Below are 17,646 nucleotides of genomic sequence, written 5' to 3'. Positions count from 1 at the left end.
GAAATTAAGTGTTACTGTGGTCACAGACAGGCCCTTGGATTCACTTCTCACTTTAACCATGGTGGGACACAGGATTGTTTCATTTCCCAGAGACAGGACGTCCTCTCTTCTGATCTTAGGGTATGTGTAGTGGTTTCTGAAAAGGTCATTTAGAGAACTCTTTTTACCTGTTCACATTTTGAGTTACAGACAAGACACTGTGTAGTTAGTGACCTGCTGGGATTCCAGATGGCATTAGGATGGAATTAATTTACCACTGTTGGAGGACCATAGTTTGCTCAGTTTTGCATTTTATTTACAAAGGTTATAGAAGGACCTGGGGAAGTTGAATTACCCCCCTTCTCAGAGAGGACGGTTAAGATTGGCCTACAGATGAGAGCAGCAGTACCGGTCAGGGAGTTACGGTCTGACCTGCAGGGCCTTTTGTCATTCCTGACCTTTCAGTGCAGTGGTCCTTTCAGTGCAACAAGGTAAAAATAAGTATGAGATATTCCAAAAGTATGGAAAGGCAAGCAATTCTGGAGATAGGGCTGCCCTGCTTTCAGACTGGGTTAAGTTCACGACTTTTTAGGGACAGACATTGCCCAGACAGCTCTGTTTCTTGATTCCTGGTAAGTTACTGGAAAGTATTGTAATTCTGTTGCTGCAAGAGGAACAGAAGTCATGGTATCATAGCCTGAATGAATTTGCCAGGCAGATGTGATACTTAAGCCAAATAATTGCATAAGGCAAAAAGAAAAGCCAAATGACAGCCTACCCTTGTGGCAGTGTATCAGCCAGTGCTTTCAAAACAGGAAGTAGAGACCTGTGAGTCATCCAGGGAGGGCGATGGGGAGGAGTCCTTGCAAACTGGTCAAGTGGTCAGGATCCAAACCACTGCAGCTGCTTCTTTTACTTCACCAGGGCTGTTTACCAGAAGGTGGGCATGCCTTTCCCCAGCCTGGCTGCCTGGCTAGAGCTGCAGGTAGCAGCTTCCCCAGGCCAGAGTCTGCTCTGGGTCTTTTGTGTGAATCCTGGCATGGAGCATGCAGAGCTTAGGCGGATGGTCAGACCTGTTCCTGGGCTCCCTTGAGGCTAACGTCTCTTATCTTTACTAACAGGAATCAGCTGGCATGCTTCATCAGCAGTAAACATTCCCAACTCTAGTCCCGGAGACTTTGATCCAGTAGGTTTGGGATAGGACCTGGGAATTTATTTCTATAATTACCTGGCTACACAGGAGGCCACTTCCTGCCCTGTAATGGGCAGTGTACAGAGTCAACTGGGTGCAGGGAAACCTTGAACTTCTCCATGATCACATACCTAGCAGGATGAGACAGGTCGAGAGTGTGCGCCTCGACAGCGTGGGGCTTCTTGCCCATGGCCATCATACTTTCAAGTCCCCAGAAGAACTGTCACTAGTGTTCCCCACGGGCTGTGGAAACTCAGTCAATATTTATTGTTGCTGCTGGTGACTACGTGTTACCCTGCAGGTTTTACTTAATCTCCTTTGTTCAAAATTCTTTTCTGAATGTGAGCCAGACTCTGTGGAAATTGGGGTCCTGAGGACACCTAACATGGTTGGGTACATAGCAGGTGGCTGGAGACTTTCCAAATACAACAGCTACTGTGGGGAGGGTTCCCCCCCCCCCCCCCCCGCTCCGAACCTGGTGATTCATGTCCTTTTCAGGAGCAGGAAATGGGGCATTAGGAATGTGGAGCAGGAAGCACAAACTCGGTGGTGAAATAGAATTACGTGGCCTAATGAGTTTTGGAAATCACCCTAATCATATTTGATGCTGATCCAGGCATTTTTTCCCTTTATTGAAAATTCAACTCAACAAGCAATTATGGGGAGTCGATCATGGCTAAAGAAACGTGAAAGGACCGGAAGATGTAGGAGGTAGCTCCGCAAACCGCCGTTGTCAAGTTCGGTAGAGACAGATGTTCACACATTTATGATGCCAGAGGTGGGGGATGAAGGCGGAGCCGGTGGGGATGGAAAGGGAGGCATGATTCCATCAGTGTGTCTCATTCTCCCCACTGGCTGGTTTTTCCTCTTTGGTGGATAGATACTGCTAAAATATGGGACAAAAGGACACCCAATTGCTAGTGTGTTCCTGTGTCCTCATTTAGGGGACGTTTCCTCCAGACCCATACAACTTCTTCCTTTCTCAGGATCCTGTCAGCCTAGATTAACTCAGTGGTGACTTTTCACTCCTGGCTGCTCATTGGTTTGTCATGAACTTTGGTGTGAGGCTCTGAGCTGCAGGGAATGTAAATCATATGAGTTCTGTGTTAAGTCCCCACATGACTGTCTGGAGCTGTTTCTCGGACTTAGCACATTCACAGTTGTAGGTGCTTGGCCTTCACATGACATCTAAACCCTCCCTACTGCTCTGCTTGCCCACGTGAAGAACTGCCATATGACAGACACAAGGCAGTAGGTGATGCAAGCACCAGTTTCTCCCAGATGGGGAAGCTGGGACTTACCTTCTCATGTGCCTGTAGGTAAATGGGAGGTCTGTGACTGCCAGACACTAAATCAGTGTGAGCCAGCAGTTTTTCTTGCCCACTCTTGTGTCTCTGGTGTTTCCAAAGTGCTTATTGCATAGTATGAGTTCAGTAAACCCAAGCACACTGTCCTCCAAACAGGAGTGTATAGTAGCTTTATAAAATGCACATCTGGCTAAGGACCTGATGATGAATAAAATGTCCCATCTTAACGAAGCCCTTGCCGATTTCTCTGCTCTTCCCCCCTCTCCTAGTTCATATCAGGTGTTGGTCGTTCCCCTGTCCTTGGAAAGCACATTTTCCTGTGGTTCTGAAGGCATGACTTCATTTTTCGGCAACACCTCTCTGGCTGCCGGATATGTGGCTGCAGAAATACTGCCCAGTGATGTTCCAGATGACATGTTGGAGATACCTATCGGAGACAGGCTGTACTATGGGGAATATTACAATGCACCTTTGAAACCAGGACATGATTACTGCATTCTGTTACGGATCACAAGCGAATGGAATAAGGTATAGTTTTTAAGGTGATGATTGGCAGTAGATGCCACATGGGCTAACCAGCACTCATGACTCTCCCCTCATGAGTGCTGGCTTTCTAAAGTGTGGGTGGGTGAGACCTGCAAAGATGACAGCCCACACTTCTGGAGTCTTACTGCATCTGCCCCAGGACTGATCTCCTTTGAGTGTGTCTCAGGCGTCACGAGAACCAGAATCCGACAGCACTGCTTCCTTTGTGCTCTCCCAGGATGCTGCCTTCCCTAATTTTCCAGGGAAGCAGGAGGAGTGGCAGACACAAAAGTAAGAGAGCACTGTGCTATTTCTCATAGGCCGCATCCTCCCCACCCCACTCTTCAGCAAGCCTCATCTCCACAAGCTGTGTTTCTCTCAATAGTTAGCAAATGTCATGAGCTGGACAAGCTAGGAGAATGCTGCACTTGGTGTAAAACCTCTTGGGCTGGAAACTAGGAAATTACATAAAAACTAACAAAACAACTTGAGTGATACCTTTGAAGCAAAAGTACATAGCCATCTCAGTTGTAAGGTTCTTCCTATTTATAACAGGCATCTATTAAACTCTGCCAGGCACAGAAGTCTGATGTGCGCTGGTGTGCTGACAGCAAACCAAGGCTTACTTTTTAAGACTATGAGGAAAAGAGAGGCCGAGGACTACTTTGTGAGGATAATATAGGGCTTAAGAGTTGGGAAGCTAAAGCCCAGAATGTTAATGTAACAGGCACCTTGATGGGTGTGAGGTAGTTCCTCTCCATAGTCTTGTTTTGCATTTCCCTTAAGATTAAGGATGCTCAGCATCTTTTCATGTGCCTGGTGGCTTTAGAATAAGTGTCTATTCAAGTACTCTACTTTTTTTTTTTTTTTTTTTTTGACACAGGATTTCTCTGGGTAGTCCTGGCTGTCCTGGAACTAGCTCTGTAGACCAGGCTAGCTTCAAACTCAGAGATCCACCTGCATCTGCCTCCTGAGTGCTGGGATTAAAGGTGTGTGCTACCACTGACATCCATAGTACCTTACTAATTTTTAAATTGAGTATTTTGATATTTTTTTTGCTACTGTTTGGGGGAGTTCTCTCATAATTTGGATATTAATCTCTTATGAGATTAAAATTGGAAATATTTTCCATTATATGTTTAATAAATGTTCTTTGATGCACAAAAATTTAAATTTTGTTGAAGTCCAATTTGTCTGTTTTTCTTTTGTTTCCTGTTTTGTTGGAGTCACAAGAAGCCATTGACATGAAACTTCTCATTTGTGTTGGCTTCTAAGAGTTTTGTAGGTTTAAGTCTTACTTTTGGCCATTTGATTCATTTTGATTAATTTTTACATCTGGCATTAGGTAACAGTCTAGCCTAGTTTTGGGTTTTTTTTTTTGTTTTGTTTTGTTTTTGCTTTTATATGAGAACACTACTTGAGTTCTTGGTATTTGTTCTAGTTTCTGTGATGATAAAATAACCTGACAAAAAGTAACTTTGAGGGAAAAGGAGTTTATTCAGCTCACAATTCCAGCACATCATTTCGGGAAAGTCAAGGCAGAAACCAGAAGTAGCTAGTCAGTCAAGAGCAGAGAGAGAATGCATGTATGCATGTGTGCGTGTATGCATATTATTACTCAGCACATTTTGTTTACTACTAGGTAGTCCAGGACCCAAATATAGGGAATGGCGCCACTCATGGGAGGCTGGGTTTCCCCCTGTTGATTAAAATGATAAAAACAATCACCCATACGTGCATACAGACACACCCATAGACCAGCCTGGTCCAGATGGTCCCTCATTGAGACTCTTTTTAGGTGATTCTAGATTGCACTGATTTGACCAAACCAACTTTGTAACTGCTTCTTTCAAAAACACTTGACATACGTGCAGGATTCATTGCTGGATGCTATAGTCTGCTTGGTTGACTTGTATGTCTGTCTTCATGCTAGTATTATACTATCCTCACAGCATATTTTGAAAGTGTAAGTCTTCCAACATCTCCATTTTCATTTTTCTTCCACATGTGTCCTAATCAATGCCCTATTGTGTCCTGTAGCCAAGAGAGGATGCTAAGAATAATTCTCATCCTGTCCCTCTTTCTCACTTTCTTGCCTGTTCTGTCACCAAATTGGGCCAGCTCTGTCGCCTGAATGATATTTTAAAATCATTCCCCCGCCCCAAAGCCAGCATCGTCCATAGTTTGCCAAGGCACTCCATTCCAGTGAGTTTGTAGGTTTCTTGCTTCTGCCTGTTGACTTCCTCCTAATTTTTGGACACATTTTGATATAGACAAAATATTATTACATACCAGAGCTTCTCACTGCTTGCCTGTAGCACACATCACTGCTTCTCGTTGACCTTAGGTGTGGTCAACATAGTCCCCAAGCAGTCCATGCCAGTTGTTCTGATCTAGCAGCAAGGATAATGTCTCTGACATTCTGTCGTCTATGCATGGTGTGATCTTTCCGGGATCTTTTGGAAACCTATGGAAGTGGTGTTCAGAACCATTCCTATACCTGTCAGCCATGACAGCCCTTGAACACTGGTGATGTGTGGCTGAATCATGATGTGGTAGAGGTGAATCTGGGGATGTAGCTCAGTGGTAGAGCACTTGCGTAGCATGTGTGAAGCCATGGGTTTATTACTCAGCAACACAAAACAAACACACATGCTTATAAAAGCTAGATGCCACTTGAAAGATTTCAAATTACGATATGGAAAGGCTGAGACTCGGAGGGCTTTAGCGTCTGTGTTACATTGTTTACGATGATGTCCTGAGCCTCCTACTTAGATAGGGTTCTGTTTCCCTTCCAGGTGAGAAGATATTCCTGTGCCGTCTGGGCTGAGGTAAAAGGTAAAACCATGTTCTTTCTCTGCATGCTGTCATTCTCCCATGTTCAAGCTGCAGCACTAACTCCATATTGAGGACTTTTTTAAAATTGTGATAGGTGACAACAATATACCAGTTAAGGTATCATCAGGATAATGTAGACATTCTCCTGCCTCAGGGTGTGACATATTTAAGCTCAAAGCCTTAACCAAAGAGGTGGGAGCTTGTGGAATTATACAAAAAGCTGTGTCACCAGCTTCAAGATGTCTCAACTTGGACTCAATGCCACAAGTGGGGACCATCTTTGCTATCAGCATCTTGTCTCTGCTGTGTCAGCTGGCCTGTGTCTACTGTAGCCATGTGATAGGAGAGGTGGGCCCCCAAGGTACTCCACATGAGCACCGTCAGTGGGGACAATGTTTTACAGTTTAGAGGAGTCATTCATCCTATGTTAAGTGACCTCTGGCTGAGTCACTGTGGATTTGAGATAGGGATCAGTCTTGGTTGAGTTTTGTGTTTTTGGCTTGTTGCAGACAGAGCAGTGTGAACAGTTGTTCCACCAGAGTGGCTCTGAGAAGGAGGAAAGACTTATCGAGTTTAAGGGCACTGGTTATAGACCAGAATAAGAGCTACAGAAGCCTGCTATTTGGCTGTACACCATGTATACACACATGCACATCCTCAGTCACATACCAACATAATGACAGTTTAGTCAAGTGGTGGACCACAAATGTAGGGGAGGGCACACAAGATTGCATCTCCTAAAGCTTGGTGTGGCTCCTATATGCCCATACCCTGGCACTTAGGGGACAGAGGTAGGAAAAGGATGAGTTTGAGGTCAGCCTGGGATCCATAACAAGACCCGGCCTAAAGGAAAAAAAAATTAATGTCAGTTGGAGACATAGCCATTCATGTTATTTTGCTAAAGAACATTCTGTGACATTTTCACAATGAAGATTTCTTACCCATTGACACATTTCTCAGAATTGTCTCCACTATTAAATGATGCATAATTGTAATATAGTAAGAAAAATAATTTATTAACAAAATAGAATTATCCTACATATAAGGGAAAGAAAGTAAGTAAAACAAAAGCCCAAAAGGAATGTAAGAAAAGAACGCAGTTCGAAGGTTGCTTGCTGCATCCAGCTCCAAGGCCAGGAATCCAGGGGCTGTGCGTTCTTCTTGATCAGATCCAGATGTGCAACCACGATACATGGAAAACATAATTATTCCCAAACTTTACATGACATCAAATGGCAAACAGCAGTGCCCTTGACAGTGACCACCTAGTGGCAGCACGTGATGAGTCAGGCTTCCTGCTTATATCTGCCAGATGGGGCAGTCCAGCCTCCCTTCTGGTAGCTCCAGAGCTGGCTCTTGCTGATTGGTGCTAAGCGTTTTAAACCTTCCCTTTCCGTGGACAGAGTTATCTAAGGGGGTGGGAAACTGCCTCCCTCTGGCATTGAGTAATTGTAGATCCCTGTTTGTCAGGCCTCCCTGGCAGGACACTTCTTTAAAACCAGTGGGCAGCCAGCCAGTGGAATTGATTCCCAGGAATCTCATTAGTTTGTAGCTAATTCCAGAAATCTTGTTAAATTTATAACCTTTGAGTATGGATCTTTTCCGGCTGAGGAATGCTGCCCTCTGCCCTCGGGCCACACTGTCACTTTAACTCCTTATATCCCATCCGCACTTCTGAGCACAGCCACAAGAGACAATGGGTTGTAGTGGCGAGGCCTTGAAGTATGTCTGCTTCCAGGATTGCCAGAGATGGACTTCACAATGGTGCTCTGTTATTCTGCCAGTAGGGGCCTTAGTGGGATGAGTGGAGGAGGGGCGGAGGGACTGAGGCTTCTGTCTGTCTGCCTCTGTCTTCACCTTTTTATCTCTGCTCAGACTTTCTTCAACAGGGGTAGAGAAGTTGATTTTGGGTCTGGGCCAGGTGAGTTATCTGGCAGCCTGCTTGTGTTGTAGATTGCCAACTTAGCAGAGACGTGTGCTGCGTGGCTGGGCTCTCTTTTCTGGAGCGGTTTAATGAAGGGTACAGGAAACAATCACACATTCCAACATCCAAAACACTCTCAGGCAGTCCACTCCCTGAGGCTCCAGGGACAGAATAGAGTTCTCACAAGGAAAAGGGTTGTGAATTCAGATATGCAAGCTTTCACTCACACACACACACACACACACACACACACACACACACACACACACCCCAGCTTCTGGAATCCACCCTATCCAGGAAGTATTTGATGTTCAAATCAGGCAGGAGAAACTGCCAAAGAGGAGGCTGTGGTTCTTCTGTGGTGACTAGGAAGGGGTTTGAGAACATCTGAATGGCTTTTGCAAGTGTCCTTCCCTCTCTCAACTCTTAAAAATCAGTACCTAGAACCTTTAATCCCAGCACTCAGGAGGAGGGTCAGGTGAATCTCTGAGTTCTAAGTCATCCTGGTCTACATAGTGAGTTCCAGGACAGCCAAGGCTACATAGTGAGACCTTGTCTCAAAAACCCAAATAATGATAATAATAATGGTGATGATGAATAAATAAAAAGCAAAGACTTCTATGCTGGCTAATTTTATGTCAACTTGACCCAAGCTGCAGTCACTGGAGAGGAGGGAGCCTCAACTGAGAAAATGTTACAGTAAGATCAGGCTGTAGCCAAGCCAGAGAGCATTTCTTTAATTAGTGATTGATAAGACTGTGCCCAGACCATTGTGGTCCTGGGTTCTATAAGAAAGCAGGCTAAGCAGGTGATCGAGCCAGTAAGCAATATTCCTCCATGGCCCCTGCCTCCAGGTCCCTGCTCTGTTTGAGTTCCTGCCCTAGCTTTCTTCAATGAAATGTGGAAGTGCAAATAAACTCTCCTCCCCAACTTGCTTTTTGGTCATAGTGTTTCGTAAAAGCAATAGAAACCCTAACTAGGACTATTCCCATTTCAGAAGGTAATTCAGAGAGAAGTGTGATCCAGGTTTGTCTCCAGATCATTCCAGGTCCTTGATGCATTGCCTCAGCCTTTGCTCAGTGCTGAGTTTTGTATTTATATTTTGCACAGTGCCACCACTAAGAAAGCTTTATAGCCAGGGTACTGCAGAGGCCTGGGCTTCCTGGCCTGAGTCAAGCTCCTGCTCAGACAGTGTCTTTGAAATGGTATTTAACTTGGCTAGTCCTCAGTTGCCTCTTCCTGGTCTGAGATTCCATCCAGCCACAAAGTACTGGGAGTCTGCGATTTCTTGAGTCACTGAGATGATGGCGAGCTATAATCAGGGAGCATTCTTCAGGCACAGGGATGGAACCCAAGTGGTTGGTGACTCCCCAGTTCTCTCTCAGCCTGCATGTTGCACTGGCTTTCATCTCTGTTCATGCAGAGCTCACACCTCCATCCCTGTTGCATGGACAGATGGCAAAGCCTCCTTGTTCATCTCCCATTACGGGAGTTCGAGTTTCCCCTCTCTCTTCTAGCCTTCCTGCTAACCTGACTCACTTCTGAAGTATACCACTCACTTTAGCATTTCCTTTAGTAGCTCTTCTAGATTCTTCCATTGCCTTGCAGCCTTGCGCCTTGAGGCCTCAGTTTGACACCAGCACACCTACTGATGATTCCTTCTGTCTTTTTTCTCCATCCAGATAGGTGTCCGAGCTGTTCCCTGCCTTTCTCTTTAAGGTCCTTGCTCACACAATGACCTGATGACTCCCACCCAAATACCCTGTCAGCTACCTGTGACTTGCTGCTTGTTGTCACCTGCCTGCTCAAGATGAAAACCAAACACCCTCTTCCCGAAGCTCCTTAGAACTCCTTAGGATCACACCTTCCTCTCTCTTTTTCTTTAGCTCTTCTCCCACACTGAAAAGCAGCTGGCAATTATCTTTTCCTACGAGGTTTTCAGACACTTGGAGAGGATATTGAAAACAAAAAAAACTGGATCATTGCCTGGCGTACATTAGATGCTCACAGTGCCTTGAATCCAGCAGGTAGGCAGCCATCAGTTTTATGAAGAAGGAAGCATAGAGTTAATATTTGTCAAATTCCATAAATAGAGAAAAATCGAAGATGCAGGTATACAGTCAGCCACCTGTGTCTGGGGTTCTGCATCTGTGGAGATGAAATATTCCAGAAAACTATGGCAGCTGTGCTGAAAATAGGCTGGCCTTTTCCCTTGTCCTTATTCCTAAAACAATACAGTACATCAGCTATTTGTGTAGCATTCACATTGTTTTCAGCATTCTAAGTAATGCAGGGACAAATAAAAAGTACGAAATAAGTTGTAGACAGGTGTGCAAGCACATCTCATGGGAAGCTTTAACATTTAAAAATTCTGACATCTTAGAGGAGGATTTTCTGGAATGAATCCCCTAGGGATACTGGGGGATCTTCCCTGGTCCCCTCTCTCTCTCACACATACATTCATTAAAACACCCTCAAAGTTGTGGTGGGTAGAATTAATTATAAGGTGGTCTCTTACATCGATGGACCCTGGTGAGTCTCGAACGCTATTATTCTAAGTGGTGCTATTGGGGAGGCGATTTGATGTTGAGTCTTCAGCAAGGGGAGTGTTCCAACAGGCCTAACCTATCACACAAACCCTTGAACCTGGGCCTACAGGTCAGGGGCTAGGAAAAGCCTAAGGATGAGACCGGTTTGACACTGGCAGTTTCCTGCTAGTGTTGAAAAGCCCCATGGCAAGGGCTGCAGGTGGCCTGCAGAAGAGAAGCCCTTGCTGACGACCATAAGAAAATGTAGACCATAGTTCTGTAACTTCAAGGGGGTGAATTTAGCTGACAGTGAGAATGAACATGGGAACAGATTCTTCCCCAGAGCCTCCATAAGGAAAGGCAGGGCTTTCAGCACTGTGAAGGAAGGTACTGAGGGGAAAGCCTGTCAGAGTGTATCTGAACCTGGAACCACGGGTCTGTGAGCGAATCACTGGACAAATACAGCATTGTTGCTGCTTTATCAAACATTAATTACCTCTGAATTTATTTCCTGCTTTGCAACCCCTTTCTAGTCCGTCCCTGCAGTGGAGGGGGGGGGAGCTCAAATAGGAAGGAAGGCCTTAGGTAACAAAGATAGGCTAAACACATTGAATTTTTACTCTTGTTCTTCCGTGTTCAAACTGAGGCACTGAATGCCCTCTGCATGTGTGTCCCAAGCCAGCCCGAGTCATGGTGCCAATTTATTTGCACCATTTGATGGACAACAGTTGCGTTCAGGAAATGACCATATACCTGTGTACAGTTCTGAAAACAACATGTCCACACCCAGAGGAAGTTGTCAAGGGTGTCCCAGGTCTAACTTCCTCTTCAGCACCTGTGGTCTCTCAGTAAAGGATTAAAGAGAGGCCCGTTTACTGTTTGCTCCCTAAGTAGAGTCTCTGTGGAGAAGAGGGTTACAGTTCAAAGCTATTTACTTTCTCTCAGAATGACTAACACAGCGCATGACTCACTCAGCTGAGTTTCCAGGAGAATATTCTACAGATGATTCAGAAGGGAAATAAAAGGTCCCACAGCATGAGACTGTGGAAGGGAGGGGAGCCAGAGAATGGCAAGACTATGAAAATACTATAATTCAAATTGACCACTTGTAAATGTTATTAGTAAGGCATTCTCGGAGGAAGAAGCCGCGAGGCTACACCCCCTGAGCGTGCTTAGACTGAGAATGCACGCAGAGTGAACTGAAAAAACCTGTCACCCAGAACTTGAAATGCTGGGAGCCCAAGTCCAAATTATGTTACGCAAATAAACCAAGGCCACTCCTTATTTCTTTTTATTTTTGCTTGCATCTGTGTCTGTGAGTGTGTGCCGTTTGAGCGTGGTACCCTCAGAGGCGAGATGAGAGTGTCAGGTGCCCTGGAGCTGGAGGTATGGCTGGGTGTGTGCCGCTGTGGTCTTTTCCTCTCATCGTCATCCTCACCAGCCCCGAAGGTCACGTTGCAATACTAATGTCTACAGCAAAGGATAGCTGGGCCCGCTGCTGAGGCGGATGCTGCAGGTGGACGGTCAGGGAATGCTGGTTCCGCAGCTCCTGCTCTGCCTCTGCCCTTTTCCATTGTGAAGGGGTAATGTCTTTCCACCTAGCTGAAGCCCATCAGAGCAGATTCGTACAGTTTTCGAATAAGACAGATAAACAACTGCAGGTGACCTTTGTGAGATACGGAAGAGAACGCTAGGGCTGGGGAGTGGACAAGGACTTTGTACAAAGGAGGAACCACCTCAAGTGTTCCTGAGCGTGGCTTGAGGTCAAGGGCAGGCCAGATCATCAGGTGATGGCTTGGCTCTCTGATAGCAACAGTGACAGTGTTTCTAGTGAGTCAGCACCGAGCATGAGATCACTCGGGTGTCTCTCCTTCTCCCACAGACTCACTCACTGGCCAAGGAAGCAGGGTGGAGAAACTGTGTGTTTGGATTTCTATTAACAGTTATCACCCCTACCCTCCATCTCCCAACCCCCACCCCCCTCCTGTGAACACAGTGGGGGTAGGAAGGCTGCATATGGGCTTAGAAATGGGTGGGATAATGATGCAAAGCTGACATCACCTCACTAGTAACTTCTGATGAACGAATAGCAGATCCAGGACACACACAGAGCGTGGACTCCAGTACGTGTTTTCATTTATCAAAGATTAAAATGTAGAGGGAGCATATGGGGAAAATACTGATAATGAGAACTGGAGAGGAGTTAGCTGCATGACACACTGTGAAAGTACCAGCCCTCACCCCACCCCATCTCCAATGCTGAATTCTCTCTCTTCCTCCCTCCCTCCCTCCCTCCCTCCCTCCCTCCCTCCCTCCCTCCCTCCCTCCCTCCCTCCCTCCCTCCCTCCCTCCCTCTCTCTTTAAGACAGGGTTTCTCTGTGTAGCCTTGGCTGTCCTGGAACTTGCTCTGCAGAGCAATCTGGCCTTGCACTTAGAGATCTGCCTGCCTCTGCTATTCAATGGCTGGGATTAAAGGCAGCATTTTCTCTTAAAAACCTAAAACTTCACTAATTGTGCAAATGGTGCCTTTTAGCCCTCCTAATGGCAGTTTCATGTATAGAAAATGCATGCCTTTGAATGTGGTTAAATCTATAAGGCCCCCGATTTAATAAATATAATCAGACAAGTCTCACCCACTTTAATAGTATATAAATATTCACCAACATTTTTCTGTTACTTTATATTTCAATTTAAGTCTTTACTGAATTTTGTGTTGGTAATATAGGAATAAGCTTTAGTGGTCAAAATCACTTTATAGTAATTAGCCGCTTCTTTTCTCCCTACCAGTTATAGGTAATTTATCATTTCACTCAGTAACGGTAGCTGATAGTTGTTGATTGTTTACTGGATGGTTGGTGCTGTGTGGGAAATCATTATTTCTCATAGTAGCCCTGGAAGGTGCTAATGTTACAGCTTCTGTCTGCTGAGAGTATCCCTCAGAGTGGAAACCGAAACACACATGCTTGATGAGCTGACTTGAAGTTCCACTGGTAGAGAGGGGTGGTGTTGAGATAAAAACTTGGACATCATCGTTCCAGTGTTCAAGCTGTGAAATGGCTTCATGGAGTTGGCTTTGTTCCTAGACACTCTGTTTTGTTCTAGCATATTCTTCCCTGTGCTAACATTCTACTGCCTTTATGTCCGGGGATTGGGTCTTCTCATATATAAGATACTAGTAACTTTCCATTTCCCCACTGCTCCACTTTCCACTCAATAAAGTGTCACGATTCTCTTGGTTTGAATACACAAAGTATAATTCTTTCTCTTTTATTAGTTGTTACTTTGAGATTGGGTCTTACTATGCAACCCAGTTTGGCCTCAAACTCATGATGCTCCTGCCTCAACTTCCCAAGTGCTGGGGTTATAGATGTATACCACATACCTGGCCAGTTCATGTTTTTCTAGACAGTCTTGTGGCAACACATCCTGGGACAATGAGTTTTGCTTGACTATTAAAGGTGGTGTGTCCATGGCTGTGCTTGTAGGTGCCTGGGATCCTATGGAGTTTCCACTGGAACCAAATTTCCCTTAAGTTGATCATAGACATCTGAGCTGTGCTTACTTCCTCTGTGCTCAGGACCCTCATCTGTAAAGAGGGAATAATAAAATTTTTGGTATAACTATTCATTAGGAGATATATGGGTGTTTTTACCATAGTAACACAGTAATTGAACAAACAGCTTCCATGGGTGAAACATTTATTGGGGTGTCTGCCTATACTCAACCAGCTCCATTGCTTCGGCTTGAATGAGGCTGCATAAAATGTGCTAGAGGAGGCTGCTCACCTCATGGTAGCCAGGGGGCAAAGAGAGAGAAGGCAAGCCCACGCCAGCCAGCCCCCTTCTGCATCTGTTCATCTAGACCCCCAGCTTATTGGGTGGTGATGCCCATATCCGGGTAGGTCTTCCTGTCTCACAGACACACCCAGGAGTGTAGTTTCCTATTCCCTTAGGTGTCTCTCAACCCAATCAAACTGACATTTAGGATTAACTGCCACAGGAGACTGAGTTAACCTGTGTGAGGTCCTTCCAGCAGTGCATGCCGCACAGTGATGGCTGTTTCCCAATAATAATAATAATAATAATAATGAAAACATCAACAACAATAATAATGAGCCTTTGCTGAAGTCATGAAGCTCTGAATTAAGTCTCTTGGCCCGAAATGTGTACCACAGATGTGAGTGTTTTCAGTTTGTAATCAGGGATCTCCCTGGAATTATCATGTGACATTCCCCCAAATAGAACATGTGTTCCAAATGCTTTTATGTGGACTTTTAAAAGTCCCCAGAGAAGCCTGCTGAGCAGAGTAGAGCGGCACTGCCCTGCCTAGGATGCAGGGAAATGGAGGCAACTCTGCTCAGCAAACGAGTTTATATGACTAACAGTCAGCCCAAGTTCAAATGATGTCAGGGTGACTTCTTCCATGTGAAAGGCTATGGCTCATAAACATCTGCCGAGCATAAGCTGGCCTGAGAGAACTACACACAGCATGTGTCGCGTAGCTTTGGTGTGTCCGCCGGCTTTTTGCTCTTCTCTCCCTTGTAACCTTAACGTGATCTGGCTTTAGGCATGCTTTTTAGAAATACTTTGAAACTGTGGTTTCCTGAGGTCTGACATGTGCAGGACCTGTTGGGGACACAGAGGCACTGTGGGGGCATTCTTGGGATTCTTTCTTAAATGAAGCCCTGCTCTGGGTTAAGATGGAATGCTCACATTTGGATGTAGAGCTCCTGGGAAGGCCGTGATGGGATGAGCTCTGGGCTCATCATGCGGTTTCTTCCCACAGATTCGTCACTCACACCGCAGCAGATGGTGGGTGTTGGACTGGGCTCCGTGGCTTTTGTGACCATTCTTGCATTCCTGTCCTTCTCAGCAGTGTGGTATGTGAGACTGTCACTTTTGAAAAATGAGTGGAATGGAGGGGAGGCTGGGGCGGGAGTCATGCAGAACAGCTGGGCATGAGGAGGGCCAGGGCACAGGTGGCAGGTAGCCAGTGTGACTAACTCGGAAGGAGGAAGGGGATGCCCTCCTGACCAGGGGGAAGCAGGGATAGCGATGACAGCCCTGATCACTCCGGCAGGCAGCTTCACGGCTGGGACCCTGTGGACATGCGTATGAGCCGCACATGGGGGGTGGGGTAGGGGCTGCAGTGAAGACACAGACGAGTGTGCAATGTTTGTACCTTTTCTTCCTCTTCTACGTGTAGATGGCTGGTGACTGCTGCATGGGAAGACTGCCTTGGGGATGAACATCTGTTCCTACAGCTTCTCAGGAGCCTGGACTGTGTGGCTCCCATCCAGAGCCCATGTGTGGACCTGGAACTTTCTCCATCCCAGCATGGCTCATTCCTGAATTCAAGATGGCACCATCTCTGTGGAATCTTCCAAAAGGAGAAAACTTGGCAACTGTTTATGTGCTTCCTGTTTTCAGAGTCAGTGTGTGTCCATGAACTTGACACTCATGTCCAATGTAATACTAACCACAGGCCACAGCCCTGAGCGTCAGCTCCTGCAGACACTGGATGTGAAGCCACCGGTCTTCCTTTATGTACCCCGCTAATTAGTTCAGGATCCATTCTTTCACAGTAGGTAGTCAGATGGGCTGGAATCTGGCTTTATGAAGGAGGCTATTAGATAAAGAACACAGGCGTGAATAAATGTTTCAAGCATTTTAGAAGTAGCCCTTGCCCTCAGTGAACCCATAAGCCAATTAGAAACTATAGCAGTAGCCTGGCCACTCTCCCAGGCTCCCTGCATGACTGCTAGGCAGCATTGCTTTGATACAATTCCAGTTGTTTATGTGAGATCACAAGTAATGTCTGTTTTCCAGTAGAACCCATCCTGTAATGTTGACCATTCTGCCCCTGGTTTTGGTTTTTCCTTACTCACCATCTGTAAAATTGTTCTCTGCCTCCCTTGAGAAGTTTGGGTTTGGTGGCAATACAGAAACAGTGGGTTGAAGCAACATCCACCCAGTTCATGGCCAGCATCTACGTGAGTTTTGGGGGAGGGGGGATAATGGTGATTGACATACCTTATCTCCACCTCAGCAACCATGACTGAGATGGGCAGGGCTGGCCTAATGTCCATTCAGTGAATGTACAGGTAGGGTGTATTCAGTTTGACTTTTAAAACCTACTTGGCATTCTTCAGCTTCCTTTAATGACACCTCGACTCCAAAGCTATGGCTTCTTTCTTCCTTCTCCCTCCCTCCCTCCCTTGCTAGACCTACAGAATCAAAGGCATGGGAAAGAAAAGGGGCGTGGTTACACGGTACAACCTCAGGGTGGAGCAGCGACTGTGGCCTTGGCACTGTGCACCACTGTGGTCCTGAGGAAGACAGACCATCTTTCCAGGCCCATCCATGGCTGGTGTGTTCTCTGCTGGCTTGTGGGGGTGTCTGGGGTGGAGGTCATAGGTGAGTGGCCAGTGCTATGGTTTATATGTGGTTTGTCTCCACAAAATTCATGGTGGGATTTGATTGGGGTGGGACCTTTACAAGCTGAGTTGAATGTTACAAGGTGTTAGTACTTTTCTTTCTCCTGGGACTGGCTTAGTTCCCACTGTTCTCTGAAACATCTAGAGAACCTCATCAGATGTTGTGAAGACGCCCATGCTATGCACTTGGGCTTCCCAGGCTCCTGAACCAGGAGCCCAAGTTGACCGCTTCGGTGTTCTTTATAAATCATTGATACTCAGCTATTCTGTTAGAACAACAGAAAACAGACTAAAACATGATCGAACTGCCCAAAAAGTATCTCCAACCTGGGGGGGGGGGTGGATCCTGCTGTTCTACTCAACTGGGAAAAGTCAGGCAGAGGGAGGCAATACCCAGGCTTGTATATGCAATGGCAGCTGCCAGACCTTGCTAGTTCTCTGTTCACTGAGTTATGTAGGACCAATATTTCTAGAGTTCCCGAATTTTGCATTCTAGGATAACTGTCCAAGATATAGTTGCCCATGTGGGGACTTGGCATAATTACCACTGAAAGAAAGAAATCTTATCTAATGAAAAAATAAAAAATAAAAAAGCCTCTCCTTCAAGTAAATTATCTCCTTAAGTAAATTATCAGCTTGTAGAAATGTAAAAACAGTTCATTTACAGATACAAAAATAGAAAACACACAGGCTTTGTTATTTCCTCTGATTGTTCCAAATTATGGTATGGAATTGCTCTATGCAAGTACTCAGCAGGAGCAGGTGGTGGGCATTTGCGATTCCTTTCCCTGCTGTTCTTTTTAGTTTTCCCATAAGCTTGAGGAAAGCACTAAATTTTACACCATAATACTTTACTCACCTCTCTAACTGGATTCCCAATTAGTAGAGGGTCAAGGGGTGTCTGTAGACCACAGTGT

At 45.7% G+C, this 17,646-nt stretch overlaps 1 protein-coding gene across 1 annotated transcript in view; it reads left to right on the top strand.

Moving 5' to 3' along the window:
* Positions 1–16,027, top strand: part of Susd1 (sushi domain containing 1) — a 105,325-nt gene extending 89,298 nt beyond the window's left edge. The window contains exons 14-17 of the mRNA XM_051187877.1: positions 2,748–3,006; positions 5,802–5,841; positions 15,079–15,172; positions 15,499–16,027. Of these exons, the coding sequence (XP_051043834.1) occupies positions 2,748–3,006; positions 5,802–5,841; positions 15,079–15,172; position 15,499 (394 nt within the window). The 3' untranslated portion in view covers positions 15,500–16,027. The remainder of the gene's footprint in view (positions 1–2,747; positions 3,007–5,801; positions 5,842–15,078; positions 15,173–15,498) is intronic.
* The last annotated feature ends 1,619 nt before the right edge of the window (positions 16,028–17,646 follow it).

The sequence above is a fragment of the Phodopus roborovskii genome, unplaced genomic scaffold, assembly GCF_943737965.1.
Source record: "Phodopus roborovskii unplaced genomic scaffold, PHOROB, whole genome shotgun sequence".
Lineage (NCBI taxonomy): Eukaryota > Metazoa > Chordata > Mammalia > Rodentia > Cricetidae > Phodopus > Phodopus roborovskii.
Note: the sequence above shows the minus strand (reverse complement) of the source record. Positions and strands in the feature narration are given on the sequence as shown.